The sequence below is a fragment of the Pituophis catenifer genome, unplaced genomic scaffold (genome assembly GCF_029215685.1).
Source record: "Pituophis catenifer annectens isolate HBS135680 unplaced genomic scaffold, rPitCat1.0.hap2 SCAF_4, whole genome shotgun sequence".
NCBI lineage: Eukaryota > Metazoa > Chordata > Lepidosauria > Squamata > Colubridae > Pituophis > Pituophis catenifer.
Genome location: NW_027256884.1, coordinates 85,791,759 through 85,814,448, shown reverse-complemented (window position 1 = coordinate 85,814,448; position 22,690 = coordinate 85,791,759). Strand labels below are relative to the sequence as shown.

The 22,690-nt window shown below is 35.2% G+C and overlaps 1 protein-coding gene across 1 annotated transcript in view; it reads right to left on the bottom strand.

Annotated features, from left to right (window-relative positions):
* ROBO2 (roundabout guidance receptor 2) overlaps window positions 1-22,690 on the bottom strand; it is a 722,028-nt gene that overhangs the window by 120,806 nt on the left and 578,532 nt on the right. The window contains exons 3-5 of the mRNA XM_070943636.1: window positions 14,479-14,636; window positions 11,779-11,899; window positions 7,587-7,725 (exon numbers count right to left, since the gene is read on the bottom strand). Of these exons, the coding sequence (XP_070799737.1) occupies window positions 7,587-7,725; window positions 11,779-11,899; window positions 14,479-14,636 (418 nt within the window). The remainder of the gene's footprint in view (window positions 1-7,586; window positions 7,726-11,778; window positions 11,900-14,478; window positions 14,637-22,690) is intronic.

The following is a 22,690-nucleotide window of genomic DNA, read 5'->3' as shown; positions in this document are numbered from 1 at the left end:
CTCAGAGAGCTGAAAAAAGTCATTTCTGACTGGTCCTCGCACTTTTGACCGGTCCTCACACTTCTGACCATCCTCACATTTATCCCATTGCAGCATTCTTAACAACTGTGTCACTTATTTCACAACTGCTTCTCTTCACCACAGTGACAAGATAGGGCGCAAAACGTAAAATATGAGGACAGTCATAAGTGTGAGGACTGGTCAAAAATAACTTTTTCAACCCTCTGAGTAGTCCATATGCACATAGAGACTACTCAGAGGGCTGAAAAAAGTGATTTCTGATAGGTCCTCGCATTTTTGACCGGTCTTCGCACTTATGACCACTCCTCCTTTATGCCCGTTGCGGCATTCTTAACAATCGTGTCACTCATTTCATAACTGCAGTGCTTCATGTGACCGGGTGGACATGGCCAGGTGGTCATGTGGCATTGCTTCTTTGCCCTAATGACAATTTGCTGCAATGGTCGTAAGTGTGAAAAACGGTTATAAATCACTTTTTTCAGTGCCATTGTAACTGTTGTAAATCAAGGATTACCTGATTTACAGGTAATTTGTACAAGGATTACAAAAATACAAAAAGCTTCTTTGCTTGCAAAAAGCTGCCCTAAATACCAATCATTAGATTAGAAATACCTGCAAACTGGAGTTACAAATCAGGCAGGATGGCAGAGCACCTTGAGGAATTAAAATAGTTAAAATGCAATGATAACTATCAGCAGCCAACTCTTGCTCATAAAGTGAAACCCTTTAGCAGAGAGGTCATTTAAGCTCTCCAGAATGAATCAAAGGAGCAAACAGAGTATCTGTTACTTGTTAAAGCAATTACCAGAACAAATAGACATAGGAACTAGTCAGATTTCTGAAGTTGCTTCTTTTCAGGAACAGAGATTAACATTTTCCTTTCCAAACAAAGCTGAATAGGGAAAATTATCTCATCACTAAACACAGGATTAAACATCACCAAGCACAGAATTAAACTTCACCAAAAACCAATTTTAGACCAAAAGTCAGAAAGGGTATGTAAACTCATGTTTGAATGCCAATCTTTCTAGCTAGCCAATAAGTCTTGCTGAATATCACTCATCTTGGTTCCTTGTCATTAAAAGCTTCTGCTTCATTATTCAATTAATTCTTCAAAGTGCTGATCATTGCACCCTGGCTGGAAGAACTCCAACAGGGGAGTATTTCCTCCCAAAAGCGGTGTAAAAAGCTTAAAACAACCCTTCCCCTTTAAGAAAGCCAAACAACAACAACAACAACAAAAACCCTCTAAGAAGCTCCAGAACTGACAGTAAGTCTAGGCGTACTGCCAAGAATGTAATAAGGTTTAAAGGAGAGGCAGTTTCTGTAAGCAGGGCAATAAAGATTAGGCTAGGAAACAACAATTCTTTACAGGATTAACCCTGTAAAGTGGAAAAAAACAAAAGATTTCTTCTAACAACCGGTTCTGCGAATCGCTTAACAACTTAACAACCGGTTCTACTGAACCGGTGCAAACCAGTAAAATCCCACCACTGAGTAATAGCATATGTAACTTTGGTAAGCTTGGCTGGTCTTCGGAGGATTGACAGGCAGAATTGAATGACTATTATACTCTGAACTATACCACTAAACTGTTTTCCTAGCACAGCTCTATTCTTCCTAATCATATATTCTTGATTTTGTGTGTCTCTGTATGGGTATGCATGAGATAGTCACTCTTACGAGAGCAAAGATAACCAATTTTTATTTATTTGGGTGGCAACTAGGTGTAATTGAATAGATTCCAGGAAATTATGTTGTTGTTTTTAAAAAGCCATTTGTCTGACTTATTTTCTTCCAACATCATGAACCATAGAATTTGTAGTCAAAAACCATTGTTTTGAAAAAAAAATTACAATTACATAAAAATTGCCAACAAAAGAAGTATTAATTTCAAGGAAACTTACTTGTACATAGTTGTACATTAAATTTATTTGAATTAATATATAGAGTAGTATCAGATAATATAAAGTATTTGTAATAGCCAACATGCCTCAGTTACTTGATTTTAAAACATTATAAGATTTTTTTTCCTATGTAGGGAACCATTTAAGTGTAATTTAAGTCTAAAGGAGTAGGCCAAATATTGTCAAGCTATACTTTTTTTAAAAATGACTGGAAAGTATTAAAATAAAAAGCAATGGTTTATAGGTCCAAAATCCCATTAGGGCCATGATTTGGGAAGAATATTAACAATCCAATTTTGAAAATTGCACACTGTATGCATTTTAATATATAAATGCAATTAATATTTTCATATAACTGTTTTAGCAAACAGCATGTATTGTGAGCAAGGGAAGAAAATCATTAAAAAGCATAAAGTATTAAAGATAATATTTGTTAATATTATTACAAATGGACAACGAAGCAATAGAACACTCACATCCATGTATTACGATACTATTATATTTATATACTTATAGCATTATAATCATGCTTTCATCAATAATATGCTTATTAGCAGAGCTTTAGAAACAATACCAAAGAATGTTTTTGTAAAATAATTTGTTATGGAGGTTTCTGTTGTCTTCATTGCAAATAACACCTACCAAATTCCAAATTCCAGTGAAAGCATAACTATTTTTTCAATCCTCTTAGAAGCACATTCTTCTGAAAGCCTGTATTACTTTTTTGATATTGTAATTCAGCCCTTAAGCACTGGAATTTCAAATCTCCCAGGATCTCAGTTTATAACACACAGTGGTGAATTTTCTTTGAAGAAAATAAGAGACTCCACTCGTTTTTCTTTTAATGAGCAATGATCAATGGTTAAATTAGGCAAGAAATGGTAAAATTTTCAACATCAGCATTTCTTTTTAATAACCATTTCCAAATAAAATTAACATGCCTTCTACTATTAATTTTCTGTTAACCAAAGATAGTATAACTATATCAAATTGAAGATTCTTCCTTAGCCACTACAGAGCTCAGAAGCTGTCAGGTTAATTCATTATAAACTATATCTGATAATATATATTTTCTGACATTCCATCTCACACAAACACAGAAATAATATATTAGCTTTGTCCCTTCTATTGTCAAGGTTTTAACAACATTCTCTGACCTACTCTATTCATTTCATAAAAGAAATAAATCTCCTTGATGTATACTGCTGAAAATCTGAAAACAGTATAGGTTTATAAAGACAAAATATTTAAAGAGCTATGTTTAATAACGGAAAAATATTTTTTTTCTCCAGCTTTCATTTAATATTGCTCATTATTATTAAATAAGACAGAAAATCTGCTCATGTGACCAACATTAATTCCTTTATATCATACAGAAAACATTTTTTTCCAATTTATTTGTAAATTAGTAGGGGAATGCTACTCCATTCATAGCAAAATATAGTAAGCCCTGGCTCCTGAGGGGAGGGAGGACTACAAAATTCATAGCTACTCCATCTTGCCAAGGTTGAGCCCAACCTGAGCCTGCTCTTCCCACCGCCTTCAGACACTGCAAAAGAATCTTTATAGCACTGTTTATTTTATTTATTTTATGCAATTTATATGGCTGACACAGGTGAAAATGTAATGAAGGATATTATCAGCACACAGTATGGATGATATCTAACTTTCTTTTTTGGGCAAACTACCTAGTGGTGTTCTGTAGATGTTAAATAGGAAAAAATACAGACATGACAACCCACACATCAAGGGGTTTAGGGCTAGGTTTCTAGCCTCTCTCCCCCAATACCAATTGTCACTAATCGTAGAGGAAGTTATAGAATCACCAAAACTCCATGCCTCCCACTCTTAACACCATGATTGTTGCAGAGAACACCATGATTGTATTGAAGGTCACTAAAAAATCAAGAAAGGCCAATATGAATGTCTCTGTTTAGTATAAACAGAGTATTTGCTTTTAGTATAAAAGCAAATAAAGAACTGTAGCTGGTCATCAAATAACGACAGCAATGGCCAGATTCCATCTCTTGGCATAAATAATGCATTATATCACTTTCAAGCTAAATGTTCATTTACCCTTTCTTTTAGGCTGTGGGTGTATTGCTTACTGTATTCAAATGTCAAGACACAAAGAGGAACAAAGGACAAATTTCATTGTGTGAAACACCTGATTTCAAAAGTGAATGCCAAATTCCTATCTTATCACCATGAAAATATATGAAGTGCTAAATTCCCACAACTTACATTCATCAGGGTATCTTATCTTGAAAATTATTACTAAAAATTCCAGCATATTAGAACAGATAGAGGTAGATTTATTTATTTATTTTTTTGCTTTAATTTATATGCCGCCCTTCTCCGGAGACTCAAGGCGGCTTACAATGCGTTAAGCAATAGCCTTCATACTTTTGTATATTTATACAAAGTCAGCTTATTGCCCCCACAATCTGGGTCCTCATTTCACCTACCTTTGAAAGGATGGAAGGCTGAGTCAACCTTGAGCCTGGTGAGATTTGAACTTGCAGTAATTGCAAGCAGCAGTTGTTAATAATAGTGCTTTAGTCCACTGTACTACAAGCTCTTTTTTAGAGCCTTTAGAGCATTTTTCAATTACATCGTTAATTGAAACAAAAACAAAAAAATTGACTTGATAATTAGAATCTTCATTTTGTTTCACTTGTAGAGGAGGAGATAGAAATAATAACAATATGCTATTTTTGGTACATTGCCTGGTGAAAAGCAAAAGGAAATGGAAATAGTTTGGATGGGTAATGCAGAATGTCTTATGGCATTAATGATAGGAACTTTATTTATCAAGTTAACCAGCAATAATATTCCATTTAACTTTTATCTTTTTCCATTTTCAGAAAGAATATATTTGCTAGATACCAAAGCAAAATGAAACCAGAGATCTTTTCTTAATTTTCCATTAAAACAGAACTGGTTCTTAGGTTGCCAAAAGAATTCTTTTATGTAATAATGCATAGCAACGTAACATTTCATTGTAGAAGCAGGGCAAATTGCATATTATTTTTAGTTTACCATGTTTTCTTGCCTTGTTCTATTTATTGCACTACAGAGAATAAATTTAAAGAAATGGCTCTTTTCTGTTAGTAGTTTATAGCTTTTGCTACCTTCAGTTCTCTTGTCAGTTAACATGAAATATCTACACATCCAACATACAAACACCAATTGTAATTTCATTAAAAAGGTATTTACTGAGCCAGCTGCTCAGAGCAGGAATATCCCACCCCCCATAAAATAGATACTTTAAGGATATATATTAAGGAAACTGACACATTCATTCTGTCTGTACATTAGTTCAGTCTCACAAAACTAGCCTTGCTATCATGTTCCATGTAAATTGTTATTAACAAATTTCATACATTCCAATCTGTAACTAAAAGTATTTTATTTCTAAGGGGAAAACCCCTATATTACTTGCTACATAATTACAGTTATGCAGCTGGTCTCTTAGGCTTTGCTAGAAATTAGAAAACATGAAGTGCAGCACAAACTGTAATCAAATGTTATTAAATGTTAAGCCAAGGAAATGCCATCTCCACACCAAATATTTCAGTCTGTAATATTGGTTTCATATCTAAGCTTAAATAAAGTGGCACACTCAACACATAAGTCAGCTTGAATTTAACTGGAAGTAATTACCAATACTTTCCATCATTTATAGAATTTATTGCCCCTCAGTATAAATGTGTCAAACACACATTAAAGAAGAAAACTAGTCATAATAATAAATCATTGAAAACTCATCAATATTCATATTGTTCACTTTACATTTTCAAAATGCTTTTAGAATGGCATTTCATTTCATAATGCAATGGTTGGAACTCTTCCCAATGCAGGAATCTACTATGGATCCTTGCTTAGTAGAGAGCCATGCAGTATCTTTTTAAGTAGTTGAACTAGTAAAGGAACTAGAGAAAAGCATTAAATAATGACACTGTCAGTTCCATTGTTGAAGAGTAATTATTATTATGAAAACTTTCCTGAGGTTTAATCAAAATTTGCTTTCTTATATTTTAAACTCGCTTGTTCTTTTGCCTGCCCTCAGATACTTGGAGACATTATTGTCTCTTCACAGTCTCTAGGATAAACCAGGGCCATCAATTGTATGTATGTATGTATGTATGTATGTATGTATGTATGTATGTATGTATGTAGAAGGATGGACAGACAGATAAATAAATGATGGTTTAGTCTAGTGGTTAAGGTTTTATTTCCAGGAGACTGAGTTCTAGTTCCATTAAAGCTGGCTGGCCTTGGTTGAGTCATTGATAGCCCATGACATTAGGTACAGGCAACAAGCCATTCCTATTGCAATCATTGGATCAACACTTGGTTGACCTAAAACAGCAGACCCTGAAGTTGCAGGAACGTCATAGAAAACTGGAATTTCATAGCATTGCACTTCTGGCAGGAAGAAGGGAAGTAATGCAGCCATATCCAAATTAAAAAAATAACTTTAAAACCCCAATCAAACAGAAATTTAAAACCACTGATTTTTAAAATTAGGTTATAAGGTTTGGAAACAAATATCCAGGTATAAAAATTTTGAAGCAGAGGTTATAAAAAGAAATAGTTATATTTCCAGAGAGTAGTAAGAACATGTTCCATTATAAATATTATATCCTTTTACACTATACTTTTATTAATACTGCATTTTCCTAAAGTATTTTCCATACTTGTATAGAATGCTCAGGAAAATTAGTTATGTAGGATTAGGTAGTTTGAATATTTAGTTTATTTACAGTGTTTAATTTATTTAAGTGTTACTCTTTCAAGTGACATAACAATAAAGATTCTCTGGATTATGCATTATTAATATTGCTTTACTTAGTGCGGTCAAGCTAACATCACATCTGATCAATCATTTTTTTAATCAAGTTATTAAATTTTAGTGAAATTATTTAGTAAATCTAAAATAAAAAGAATATTGTGCAAGAGTGACATAAAGGAGCAGAGAGATCCTATTCCTTTATTGTATGGTTAAGCAACATTTTCTGCTTCAGTTCATACTACTGATTTGCTGTTAGATTGTAAAACTTCCAGTGACATATGACTTTTCATTCAGATTTCTCAGACTGGTATTAGAAATGTTTTCATTGTGTGTATTTGCCTTTGAATCAGTTTTGACTCATGGAGACTGCCTGGACAAACCCTTGTAGTTTTCTTGGCTATTTGGAAATGGTTTGACATTAACATCCTAGGCTGAGAGAGAGTGACTGGTCATTCAACTGGCTTTGTGCCTAAGGTAGAACCAGAACTCCCACTCTTTGGTGTCTTAAGCATTACAACAAACTGGCTCTTGTGCTTTCATTTACACTCCTAAACTCCTAAACTCCTAAACATAAGTGAACATTGCATTAACCCTACAATCAATCATTTTTACCATCACATTTTATTGATGAAATTTCTGGGTGTTCTGGGGCCTGCAATGAGATCTGAAGAATTACTGCTTAAGAGGTAAGTATCCCTAATTACAAAACTGTATTTTCTTAAGAACATGTGTTCTTATTAATAGAGGTAAATAAATAATAGAATCCTTTTAACCAATATGCTTTTTCCTGATTAATAATATTTCATATGAATAAGTGTGGCAATCCTAAAAGCCCTATGAATAATTAGCATTTTTCTTACCTTCCTCTTGGCAAATCAATGTCATCTTTCTTCCAGCGAACTGATGGCTGAGGATCGCCTTGTACCTGGCATCTAAACTCAACAACATCTTCTTCCAAAACCACTTGGTTGATTGGTCTTCTGAGAAATGTGGGTCGTTCTTGAAAACAAGAGTTCCACATTAAATAAAATGGCTATGTTTCATTTCAAATACTGAAAACAGTCCAGCCCAGAATAAATGCATTGCCTAGTGATTTATTAAAACATTTCCCTATTCTCATTAACAGTCATGAAGTCTAATGTTTAACCTGCTTGGACCAAGATTTTATTTAATTTTAATGAGTTGTTATTTTTAGTGTTTCCCAGATTTGTGTTTTATACACAAATAAGTGAGTATTTTATATTGTTTCATGAATACCTTCCTTTTTTTGGTTTTCATACCATGTAAGCCACTGAGAATCAAAAGATTGTGGCAAGGTACAAAATAAATAAATAAATAAATAAATAAATAAATAAATAAATACATATATAAATGACTTTATATTTCACAAAAAAACTCATTATTGTGTGTGTACATCATTTCTACATTTTGTCTATTATTAGGCAAGAATATGTAAGTTATTGATTCTTTTGTGCTTATATATTGCATATATATTGCATTATATATTACAACATGATTGTTCCATTATTCAATTTATGAAAAAAAATGTTTAGAATAATGTCATTCAATTAACATTCTTTATATAATATTAATAGCTAGTTTGCTGTAGTGGTTAAAGGTACTGGGCTAAAAACTGTAAGTGCTAGTCCTGCCCTAGATAAGAACCCACCTGAATGACTTTGACCACTCATTCTCAGAAGAAGGCAAGGATAAACCATTTCTGCAAATCTTGCCAAGAAAACTGAAGGGACTTGTTGAATATTCAAAAGCACATATTGTACATGCATAGACAACAATATCAAGTGGATTTAAATAAGATGCACAACATTTTTACAATGTTAGTCGCTCATTCGATAAAAGGAGGCAATTCTCTGGTATATCCAAAGTATATTTTTTTCATAGTGCAGCAATGCTAATTTCAAAAAAGGTGAAAAGTTTTTTCTATAAATGAATGAATGAATAAATAATGTATCCATAAATTTGAGTGGCATCATTACATTCATTTTTCTATAAATGAATGAATGAATAAATAATGTATCCATAAATTTGAGTGGCATCATTACATTAATAATTTTAAATTAAAATGAAGACATATATTCTATATTAAATAAAGCATTTTTTTAGATAACAGCTGAATAAATATATCTTTCTTATCTCCAAAAATGTTTCTATGTTAAATAATACAGGCCTTAGAGAAGAAATACATATAAAAGAAATCAGAAGAGATAATTTTGTCAGTCATATGGACTCTGGCTTGTTATAAATAAGCTTCATAGCTTAGCAATTTTTCTCAGATACTTGATTAACATATATAGACAATCATTGACTACAACTGTAATGGGGCCTGCCCATTAGGATTGGAAGTCATGATAGCCATTAAGTGAAATGCCCATATAATCACTTGTCTTATGAGAGCCTCATCTCTTCTCTCCCCAATATGGCTGATAAATGTGTGGGGGCACTGCAACATCCCAGTTGGTCATAAGGGCAAGCAACTGCAATGGTCATAACTTCGGGACTGAGTCATAAACAGCTTTGGGGCTATCTACCGCAACTTCATACAGTCACTAAGCAACTGGTTATAAGTTGAGGAGTACTTGTATACCAAAGTTTAGGGTATTAATGGCACCTGACAATCACAAGAGAATACATATGTACAACATTGAATAAAATATGCAACATTTGTCAAAAATTGCTATTTCTATTTCTTTCACTTTGGAAAATGAAGAATCATTATTTATTTTGTTTATTTAATTATTTAATTCTTTCTCATTAATTTGAATATCTGATACTTTCCCTTTTACTTAAGTAAAAGGAAAGAGTCAAATTACAAATAAACTGAACTGCCAATGTTTAATGAACAGGATCTAAGCAAATGACTGTGGATCTTTATCTCAGATCAAATGAAGCTTAAAGTAATCTATTATTTATACTTTATTTTGTTCCAGTATGCAGAATGATATATAATTATACAATTTCATTCTGATAGGTGGGACATCTATTATTTGTCAGTTTCTCCTCTAAATCTAACCAGGCCTTCCCTACATCAAACTCCCATGGTCATGAAAAAGTTGCTTCTGAAAACTGACATAATCTTTTGGGTGAATGTGTGGATGGTGTGGGTGAATGTTGTCATATACAAGCAGAAATATACATAGTACAAAACCACAGATCAGAATCTAATTGCATACACTCAAGTAAACTATGGCAATATCCTGCATGCTGAAGAGATAAATATGGCAGAAGATGTTTCATGCACTCAATCATTTCTTTTCAAATATGGCAAGCTTAAGAAATGAAGTTTAAAGAGTTTAATATAATATTATTTGTGAATAAAAGCAAACATGATATAAATTATATGTTTTGAATCAAAACCAACATATGTAGTTAAATGCACATATTTTCTTTAAGGTATAAAAATCTGAAAATTCAAAACTTTTTATCTTTAAAGCAAACACTACAAAATATTATGAATATCAACACAACATGTTTGGAGTCTAGATTTAGCCATCCTTTGAGCAACAAAATTGCTCAACAACATTGATTTTAATGAGTTTATGCTGATTAAATCTAAACACCAACTACAGTAATAATTATGTCAGTAGAACTGAGAATGGAAATGCTTCTTGTTAACACACAGGAAAACGCATGCAATTTCCTTTCAATATTAACTTGCAATGATTATATCAGTAACTCTTTTTATGACCCTGTAATCTCTTAATTTTGGGTAGAGTCGCGGTGACTGGATGGAGCTGAGCTTTTACTGGCCAGTTGCCTTCCTAATGTCTGTGTGGTTGAAAACAATATGTTTTAATTTACCTAGTTATATACCTATTTATGATATCAGTATGCCAAACTTATTTATGAAAACTTCTTCAAATGTGATTGTAATTTTGGTCTTCCTGCATACAGTATATTCACTGAACTCCTGATAATGTTTTATTTTCTGTTACCCATTTTTACCAGAGGCTATGCCTCAAGCTAAATTCCTTGTATGGTGACCTAGATACCAGTTCCAAGTGATATGCTAGAATTAATTTTAGATACTGGTAGAAAACATTTTAAAACCAAAATAAAGGAATACATCCTGCAAATGTCTAAAAGCCAGTATGTAAGAAAACAACTTATACATTTAATATTCAGCAGCTTCACTTTCTTCTAATTCATTAGCATTTTCTATGCATTTCCAGTAAATTTTATTGAATAACTTTGTTCTGCATCTGTTCTATATCCAGATAACCTTAATTTCTTTTTCAATTTTATTTTTAGAACATGGTCATTATTTATAGGAATAGTTTTCTAAAACAAGGAATTGAAAGCAATATAAAATGCATAAAATAAAATGATCATACCACTTAGTTATTTGAGACAGACATTTTTCAGACCTATAGTAGTATAGACAGACTTAGTATCATCTACTTGATTCAGTTTCCTGTAGTGTTACAAATATTTTTTTTCTATCAGTAATGGAAAGAATAGAATAGAATGGAATGGAATGGAATGGAATGGAATGGAGTGGAGTGGAGTGGAGTGGAGTTGAGTGGAATGGAACGGAACGGAACGGAGTACAGTACTGTACAGTAGAATTAATATTAATAAACAATAGAATTTGAAATTTCTATCAGCTGGGATAATATTTTATCAAATATATTTGATAATTTTCTAACAGGAACCAATATAAGCAGTCAATTGAAAATATCATTTTTGGTTTAATTTCTGTGTTTTTATATTTTAAAAATTAATTCCTAGACTTAAAATAGTTTGCACAAAGTAACTGAAGTAATAATAATATCTTTATTATGTTTCAACACCAATGTAGCATGTTGAACTACCTAAGTACAAGAGAAAAATATAAGAGCAAAATATATAAGTTTAATTATGGCATATTTATATTAATAAATCTAGCTATAGATCTATAACTCTAGCTGTCAGGGCAAAGGCACAAAGCTATTAAAAAAAGAGTTTCAGGACACTTGTTATTTAACAAAACTTCCAAATAACATTGACTGGGTCAGTTGACAGAAACATTAATGTATTTTAGAATTCCTTTACCAAAAACAGTAAGTTCTGCAGGATCACTATCCCGTTCTCCCACCATATTTGTGCCGACGCATGTATACATTCCAGCATCACTTTTTCTTGTATTTGAAATCATGAGCTTTCCACTTCGTATCTATTATTAAAAAATTAAGAAAGATAACTTGTTATGCACTACGAAATTTTCCCTGAGATACCTAGAAATGAATAGCAATAGTGCTTAATTTTAATTTCATTTAAATATAGAGGACTATGCATTTGAAAGAACAATAATCATGACAAGTGGGTAAAAGTACCACATTCAGTCTAAACATCTGGCTGACTGTACGATGAACACATGATAAAAAAAGTGCCCTGGGACTTTAGAATTCAAACAGTCAAGGCCTGTTGCATAATTTGCCAGTCTTAAAAATCACCAATAAGAAAGACAAAAAAGTCTGGATAGTGGACATGGCAGTACTTGGAGACAGCAGAAAAGAAGATAAAGAACTGAAGAAAATGACAAACTACAAAGATCTATAATTAGAAATAGAACGACTGTGGCAACAGAAAGCAAAGTTAGTAGTACCAATAGTAATATATGCCTTAGGTGCAATCCCAAAACAACTGGAGCACCACTTGAACATCATTCAAATTCACCATCAGTCATTTGCAAAAGGCAGCTTTACTTGGAATAATTTATATCAAACATCCATATCTGCCTATCCCAGGTTCTTGGGAAAGACTCAATAGGTGAACAAAAACATCAAATCCAGTCTGAACATCTGATCAAGTGTTGATCCATTGATTGCGATAGGAATGGCTTGTTGCCTGAACCCAATGTGGGCTGACAGTGACCAAACCAAAGCCAGCCAGCTTTAATGGGACTAGAACCCACATTCTCCTAGAAATCAAGCCTTAACCATTAAACTAAACTGTCATTTATTTATCTGTCCGTCTGTCCATTCACATACATACATACATACATACATACATACATACATACATACATACAGTTGATGGCCCTGGTTTATCCTATAGACTGTGAAGAAATATCCTGCAACAATATCTATAACACCATATATGTGTATCCTGGGTTTTTGGAAAGAACTTTATAGGAGAACCAAAATGCCAAATCCAGTCTGAAATCTGGCTGACTGTGTGATGAATCATAATAATAATAATAACAACAACAACAAAAACAGCAACAATTGATGGAAACCTATGGTTGTAATTTAGTTGAAAATTATCAGGTTAAAACATTGTGGGACTTCCAAATAACATTGAAGCCAGATATAACTGTTGTTGAAAAGAAAAAAAAATATGGGTAATTGATGTGGCATTATCAGGGGAATGACAGAATAAAAGACAAAGAAATAAAGATCACAAAACATCAAGATGTGAAAAGTGAAACTGAAAATTTATGGTGTAAACTGATTGTGGTGGTCCCAGTGATTATGGGCATACTTGGTGCCATATCAAAAACTTTTAGAACTTAGAAAATCTTTACATTGACTTAATTTTCACAAAAGATCACACTGCTTGAATCTTCACATTTGTTATGCTGATACATTATATCACCCTAGGTTATTCCGTAGAACTCAATGAATATGAAGACCTAGACCAGCTAAAGAACTGGCAGCTTTGACATTGCAGAGTTGTAAACAGATAATAATGAAAATAATAATAGCAACCTGTGATGATACCTCTAACACCATAAAACATCAACACCTGCTTATCCCAGGTCCTTGGGGAGGACTTGATAGGTAGTTAAAAATGCCAATTTCAGTCTAAGCATCAGGCTTACAACGCAATCAACCAAAATATCAATAATTTCTTAAACTTACAGTATATGCTTATTGAATCTCAACCACTCTGGGTGGCTCATAACAATCAAACAACCCCCACCCCTATTAAAATAATAAAATAAAAAATGGCAAGCAGAATGAAGCAATGAGTCTTTCCTTTATCAAAGGACTGGGTTAACAGTCCTTCACAACTGTCTTCACAATTTTTATAGATAACAGCAGAGAATGGGCAACATCCAAATTTCAGCCATACAACCTGGAGTTTTCTCCATGTTTTATACCTGTCATTTCCTTCCAATCTCTGAATGTTCTATCAACCACTGAAGAGGTAAGATGTGTGTTAATAGCACTACCAGTTGATCAGTGATGCAGAGGAATCCTGCACTATGCCTAAAGCCAACTTATTGGAGACTTTGGCATATATGGATGGTTTTCCAAGATGACCAGTTCCAACATATACTGTGCAATCCTGCACTATCTGCTGCACTTATCCAGTCTGGAGCTACCTTGGTGCATGCTATAGGAACCCAAAGTTGTCTAATGTGGAAACATTTGGGATGAACTTGGGGAGAAGGCTAAAAGCAAGTTCTCTCATGCAGTACTTTGTTCCATCAAGGGTCTGTTCATTTCAATGAAGGGAAACACATCACTTCTATCAGCCAAATAACTTACTGAATGAAGTATATTGTTTCACTGAGCCTACTATTCTGTTTATATAGTGGTAACTACAGTAATTATTTCTGTAAAGTTGCATACATATTCTTTGCTATTTTTATTTTATGAAGCAAATTTTAGAACTTCTAGTTGCTGTATAATACATTTGTATATTGCATGAAAAGCCATGTATTTTAACAATTGTCTTGAAAATCCGTAGTGGGATTTGTTCTTTAGTAATTCACAGAGATTTAGCATTGTATGATCTACTTACACTTATTCTCTCTTCTCTATCATCTATTCGGATTTTGTCTTTTTTCCAGTAGATAGTGGGTTCAGGATGTCCTCGAGGAGGTTGGCACTCTAAGATAGCTGGTTCACCTGCTGCCACAACAACATCTGTAGGATTTTGGCGGAAATCATCCCGTAATACTGATACAAAAAAAAAAAAAAAAAACAGAAAGAGGGAAAATCCAGATTTATTACACATAACATCCTACAAATGAACACAGATATTACTTCACCAAAAGTTGATGGTCCTTTAAAAAGCATGATTTGAAACCATCCATAATCAGCTACTACAACTTCACAAATATCCTTTCTTATGAATATAACCTATAAATTTAATTTTTCATAGAAACACATAACTAAATATACCCAATATACACATATCTGAGTTTTCGATCCGTAACCATACCTCTAATGCAACTTTTGGAGATGACAAACCTTAATAGTTTTTATTCTAACATTTTAAAATCATTATGAAACAAACATAAATTTGCTGATGAGTTCAGATGAAGAAAAAGTCAGGGAAGAAATATGTATGTATGTATATACAAACACACACACACACACAAAATATAATATCAGCAAAGTTGATTAGGGACTGGAGGCTGGATGGTTGAAGGAAAAGGTATACCTAGTTTAATAAAAGAAGCATTAGGTGCGATGAAATGTTTCAATATCTAAGGGCCTGCCACAAAGAAGAGGGAGTCAACCTATTCTCCAAAGCACCTGAAGACAAGACAAGAAGCAATGAGTGAAAACAAATCAAGGAGATAACCAACCTAGAACTAAGGAAAAATGTCTTTTATCAGTAGAACGACTTGCCTCTAGAAGTTGTGAGCGCTCCAATGATGGATGTTTTTAAGAAGAGATTGGGACAACCATTTAAGACTTATAAAATCTACTGACAAATATGCCTGTCTTTTAATTCCTGTGGGAAAACTGCAAAGACTAACTAAAACATATCTCTATGAAGAAGGTAAGTAAACTCTAGGTTTTTATTGGTGGTTCCCATCCTTCACTTCAGTTTATAAAAGAGAACAGAAAAGGAAGAAAAATAGATGGAAATTTGTTAAGAATCTAAAGTATGGACCTCAGATGAACTGTGGGTCCTGTCAGTCAAAGAATTCTGGCTGGTGGGATATAGGAGAAGGGCCTTCTCTGCTATGGCAGCTGCCCTTTGGAACATCTTACCCCCTGAGGTAACATTGGCTCCCATCCTTCGGGACTTTCTGTAAGGGCCTGAAGACTGAGCTCTACCAGATTGCTTAGGGTACCGATGAGAGAGAATCACACTGGAGAAGGTTGAATTAATTAAGAGGTAATCCCAGTTTTTCCCTGCATCCTGCTTCCCGCTCCACATCTTTTAACTATAATTTTATTTTTCTTTGTAATTTCCATTTTTTATCATTTTTAAACTGTTTTATCTTTTATTATTTTAAAGCTGTATGCTACCCAGAGTTGCTTCTAAACAAGATGGGTAGCAAATAAATGTAATAAATAAAATAAACGTATTTAGATGGAGCTGAAATTGGCCTACTGAACAATTCACTATACAATCATTGCTATGATTAGTTCATAAATCAAATCAAATCAAATCAAACCAAGTTCATTACAGTCAAAGACCAGAGACCAGAACAAATAAAAACACTCAAGAAATATCCAGTTAAAAATTCTAGAATAAAACAATAAATAACAGATAATATCTACATTAAAACCACAATTTGTCATCCAATCTGTCAGTTATACATGGTCTATCTACACTATAATATCAGTCCTTAAACTGTGAGGCCTGTAGTCATTAAATACTAAAATGCAAAAGAGTAGTAACGCAAAAGGGTTTGCTACATTGGCTGTGTAAAATAGCTATGGTGGATTAATCACATGTTTCTGACGAAACCACAGTGCTGCAGTGCAGAATCTAGCCACCTGCATTGTAATCACAGTCTGTCTGTCCTGTGACAGGCAGTGACAGAACAACCAGGATACCTATCAATTATTGGGAGAATATGTTTTTTTTTGAATATCTCTATAGAAAGAGCATCGAAGGAGTTTGTGTCCAATGGTCTCCACCTCTTCTGAGCCAAGGAGCAGAAGCTTTCAGTTCAATGATACCTTTTTATACTTGCCTGCAGGATGGCTGATGGAAGTATATGGTACAGTGCAAGTGAAATGCTTTCTGGTAGTTTGTCATCTTCAACTGACTAAGATAACTGGCAGGAGTAACACCGTATCTAATACAGTCTGGAGCTTAAACAATGGAGCTTTCCCTAAGTCTGCTTGCCTCTTGATGTCCTCAACCCTTTGTCACAATGTTTGTTTTGCTTGGTCATCCTCCAACTTAAGTATTGAGGCTGGAGAGAAGCCTAGTTTGGCAAGATTGAACTCAACAGCCTTGATCCATGAAGAGGAGAATTTGTCTTAGAGGATTAATGGAGCAAGGCCTTGCGGAAAGAAATTTATTTATTTATTTATTTATTTTATTCAATTTTTATACCGCCCTTCTCCTGCTGGACTCAGGGCAGTGCACAGCCTAGAATAAAAAACATTCCATTAAAAATCAAATTAAGCTTTAGCCAAAGATTTGAATAAGCTATACAGATTCTTGCTTCAACTTTTATCAATTCTGTCTCCAGGTGCAGAAGTGCATTTGAGACACAACATGGGATCTGGAGAATTGCTCTAATAAATTTGTATTGAGCAAGGTCCCGTAAAGAAGCTGTGCTAGCGAATTGGCCAGAAAGAGCTTAATTGCAACAGGAACATAGTATCCCTCCTTTGTGCTGAAAAATTTGAGAATAGCGTTCACTGATCTTTGGCCAGAGGCAGCAGCATATTCACCATGTGCTTTTCTTGAGCCAGTGCGATGAATGACCACTCCTAGATACTTAGTTCATAAAGTTCTTTGTTCTCTAGACTTTATGAAAAATAAACAAGGTGGAATTTAAAATTCTAGAATAAGAGTTAGTACAAGAAGATATCTTTTATATAATAGGCAAAATTGAGACAAATTCCAAAGGAAGATAGAAGATAGTTTATTCACAAAGAACAGCAAAAATAGGAAAAAAGGGAAGGAATCTGATTAGAAATCTAAAAGAATAAATGTACTTTGTTATTGGATGCATATGGGTGAAAGCTCATAGAAGAACAAATAAAAGCTATAGTGTTACTATTATTCAGAAAAATAATAAGTCAACAATAAAAGCAGAGTACTACAAATAAAATCCCATGAAGAGAAACATGGGCCTGAGAATACGTAGCTCTAGAGTGGGCTGAGTCCGAAAACATACAAATGAAGAGTGTCAACATAGAGAATAATAGATTTATTTTTTAATAAATAAACAAAAATTCCCCCCAAAATAAGAATAGTTGAGAAAAGAAAGAAGCTGCCCAAACAGATGTTGGATTTCCTTCACAGTGTTATGTTTAAGTGGATACTAGACAGTAATTTGTAATGGATACTTGAATTGGAGTGCTGCATTATACAGAGCATAATAATATAAATAGCCTTTTTAAGATTAAGATTCTGTGAAAAGAAAGAACAAAGTACAGGTAGTTTATTAAAAGCTGTTCCAAATTTTATTCAGTGCCACATACAGAATCTGCTCTATAAATTTATGACGCTAGAAGTGGATGCAGGCTTTAATCACAGGAAGAAAACAACAACCTTGTCAGGACCGTCCTTTCACGCACAGTCTCCAAGTTAATTTTCTTCTGATAAAGCAGAATATAAAATTACTTTAATATAAACTTATAAAAATGGGGCATTTCCTCTTTTATAGATTAGCTATGTGGAAATGTTACCATTTCATTAAAATTCACCTTTTATTATTAACAATCCTCTGAGAAACCAATAAAGCCCTTCATTTTACTAAATAAACAGTCTGGAACAATTCGGGGGGAGGGGGGAAATCCTCAGTTCATAAGTGGATTTAATTTATTGCTTTAGCTCTTAATAAAATGTATTCTGCTTTAACATTTTGAACTGCACATTTCCTGTTTCCTTGCAGCATATGCAAAGATAAAATGTATACGAACGTGAATTATGTATTAAACAGATTTGAGTTGAGCCTGCATTTGGCTCTCAGATAAAGGTACAGGATGTGGCTTATCATTTTAACATTTTCAGAACATGCAAGTAAATCCTAAGAGAGGCAAAACATGAGTATGTGCATGTATGTGTGAGAAGGAAATTAAAGCTTAATTTAGTTTCTAATATGAACACTTCCTTTACACTCTATGTCTAGATGCATAAAATGAAAACAAAACATTTGTGAGAAGTAAGTTTCCTACAAGAACAATTCTTCACAGCAAGTAAACTGTTCTAAGTAAATCTACCTTTTACAAAATCACCACCACTCAATTGAAAAAGGCAGCTAGCTGTACTTGGAACAGCTTACATCATGCGACCACACCTTTAACATTATCAAACAACTGCCTATCCTTGAGAAGGACTTGATAGATGGACAAACATGCCACATCCAGTCTAAACATCTGACTAAACAACCATAATACTAATTTATTAAACTTGTATATCACTCAGCTTGCAATGATTCTCATATCTTGTTAAATTAGCATCACCTAACAACTATATGTGTATATATGTATATGTGTGTAAAATTATTTTGATTCAAATAATAGAAAAATGGTTGAAATTTCAGTAGCTCTGTGTAAAAGTAATAATGAGGAACAATAGTTCCCAATTTGTTGTTTGTAGATCATTGATATGCAAGGCATAATAAACAGTATGTGAATGAGAGAGAAGTAATCAAATAATATGATCAGAGTAATTCTGCTGTATCATTTTCACTGTTATATTATTTTGATTGTACCTTGATTTAAATATTCTTTTATTAAATAAACAGATTAATAAGTTCCATATCTCCATGGCTTAATTCTTCTCATATTTTTGTTATTATAGAAACTCTCACTTCTTTACAAAATTGAATTTCTATTTATACGATTGCAAATAATAATTCATCTGCTATTTTTTAATATGATAGATATCCCATGAACCCACTAAACTACAGACTAAACACCTAGACTGAAATGGAAAAATACATGTTTATTGGAAAATTTGAAATAATATGCTTTATATTTTCATTTACAAACAGTTTCCTGGTGTTTGACATGACATACTTATTTTATACATACATTACTTAAAAAAATGAAATATATTTTCACATATCATTGGATTAAAGGCAGTGGTGAGTTGCTACCGGTTTGCACTGGTTTGCACGAACCATGCCAGCTGCGAAGTGGTTGCCCCCTTCCGCTGCTACTGCTGCCGCTGCCTCTGCCTCTTCCTTCTCTCTGTGAACAGAAGTCGGAGAGAAAAGGCAGTTGCTTCAGCAGGTGTTTCTTCATATTTCCATCCCAAGTCAGCTGGAGTCCTTCCTGTGTGTTTCCTGAAGCCGGCCTGGCCTGTGAGGGAAGCACATGGGAGATCGTAGCACCGGAGCCCTTCCTGTATGTTTACCAAAGCTGTCCTTCCTGCAAGGGAAGCGCACAGGAGATCACAGCACTGGAGCCCTTCCCATGTGTTTACCAAAGCCGGCCTGCCTGCAAGGAAAGCATGCGGTAGATCACCGGTTGGACTAGTGAGGTGCATACATACGGGGGGGGGGGGGGTGTTTGCCCTCTGGAGAGTGCTTCGCTGGGGTCTGTGTGCTCTCAGGTCTCCCACCCATCTCTGCTTCTGCAAGGCAGAAAGAAAGCCATAAAAGTCTTCGGCCGCGCCCTCCTGGGACCCTGGTCTTGATGCCAATTTGAGCACATCCTCTACGGACTGCTAAGAACCCAAAGCTTGAGGTGGCAAGGCAGTCCATGTCTCCTGCTGCTTTGGGCTCAGGAAGTACTCTGGCGGAGAGAAGCTGTCAAAGTCAACCCTAACTAGGAATATCAAATATGGATGAGAATGAACATTGTGTTGTAGCCAGCGGTAGATCAGACCTCTGTGAACTCTGTCTCTCAATGAGCCCAACTGCTCACCAATCGCCAAGTCGCCTGGACTCCCAGTGACAGGATGGGGTCCTACAGGCACTTAGTTTGGCCACCTGTTTAGTAGCTCCAGCCAGCAGCTACCACACAAATGTTCATTCCTGGCCGTATTTGAGATTCCTAGCTGCAGTTTACTCGTGAGCACCATTGGCTTGGAGTGGCAGGGAGAAAGGCCAATGGTGCTCACGAGTAAACTGCAGATTACAGGCAGCCAGCAGATCGCTGGCTTGCTCGCTCAGCTGCTTGCCGCCCGGAGCTTGCAGGCAGCAAATGAAACCCGTGTCGTTACTGCTGCCTCCTGCCTCTGTGCATCAAGGAGGCCGAGCACCAGGAGGAAGAGCACTGACCATCTGAAATGCAGGAAGCGGCTGCCAGCGATGCTCTCAAGTGAAGATGTGAGCGGGGAGGCTCAATCCCCCCTTAGGAACTGCAAAGCGCTTGCCGCCCCTCTGACACCTGCTAAGCCTCCTCCCATCATGCTTCTCTTCCTCCTAACCAGAAGCGCTCACAAGTGACAAGAGATGTGTTATTTTTGTGGGATTGTTCCCATCTGGTCTTCAGTATGTGGCTCGTTGGCCTCCGGACGTCAGATTCCCACCACCCACCACCAGTTCAGAGGTTCCTCCCCCCCCTGCAAACAAAGAGAGAGAGAGAGGGAGGGAGAGAAAGAGAGAGAGACAAGAGACACACAGAGAGAGTGGGGGAAAGAGAGAGACAAGAGACAGAGAGAGGGGGAGGGAAAAAGAGACAAGAGACACACAGAGAGAGTTGAGAGAGAGATGAGAAAGAAAGAGAGAGAGGGAGAGATGAGAAACAGAGAGAGGGAGAAAAAGAGAAAGAGATGAGGGAGAGAGGAAGAAAAGAGAGACACAGAGAGATATACCTGTTTAAAAGAAAATAGAAAAATGGCTCTTTGAGTGTTTAAGTTGCAGACCCCTGGGTTAGGCAAACACCAGGTCATTAAGTGAACCTTGTGGCTATTAAGTGAACACTGTGGTTGTTAAACAAGTCCATTTTCCCCAATGGACATTTTTAACCAGAAACCAGAAGGAATTGTTGGAAACTGGCAAAAAACATAGAAAAAACCCCAGTCACATGACTGTGTGGGATGTTGTAACTGGTCGTGTGTGTGTGTGTGTCTGTGTGTGTGTGTGTGTGTGTGTGTGCATGGCTGTCAAAACTCCAAAAACAGATCAAGTAGCTCTGGGGAGGTCAGTTGTAAATTAAAACACTTGCTAAGAAACCGGCCATTAAGCAAGGACCACTTATATTTGGTCTGCCTTAAAGGTTCAGAGCTGTATGGAATCTGGTTTCCTTTGACCCTTTGGGGGATTGCAAAAGGTCCGGATGGGAGAATCCTCGTAGGGAGAACTAGGATTGTGACCACCTAGACACTCCCACCCAGTCACATGACCACCAAGCCACTCCCACCCAGTCACATGACCACCAAGCCACGTCCACCAAATAAGCCACACCCACAGAACCAGTAGTAAAAATTTTTGAAACCCACCACTGATTAAAGGCTATATTTTAAAAACTTGATTTTTGGTTTATGGCAGTTTTACAACTATAGAATTATACATCTAATTTGTCAACAAACTAGGTTACATCAATCTGTATTTCTTTAACAACTGAATGAAAATTATATTTTCAAATAGTTACATTTTTGCATGCAGTTGCTGTAGCATTTATATTTTGTATGCAGTTTTTGAGTTTAGATGTAGTTCACATTTTCAAAAGGGCACATTTTCACTGACAGCTAATTGATCATACTGTACATTAATTACAGAAAGTGGAAATTTATTTATTTATTTATTTATTTATTTATTTATTAAATTTCTATACCGCCCTTCTCCAAAAAGGACTCAGGGCGGTGCACAGCCAAAGTAAAAACAGAGCATACAAAATTTAAAAACAGTATTAAAATAATTAAATATTTTGGCCGTAAATTAAAACAACCCAATTTAAAATCAATTTAAAATTAAACTCAAGCAGCCCAGCTAGTTGAAATAAATAGGTTTTTAGGGCCCGACGAAAAATCCGGAGGTCTGTTATTGTACGTAACTCTGGGGGAAGGTTGTTCCAGAGGGTGGGCGCCGTCACAGAGAAGGCTCTCCCCCTGGGGGTCGCCAGCTGACATTGTCTGGCGGACGGCACCCTGAGGAGGCCCACTCTGTGCGAGCGTACTGGCCGGTGGGAGG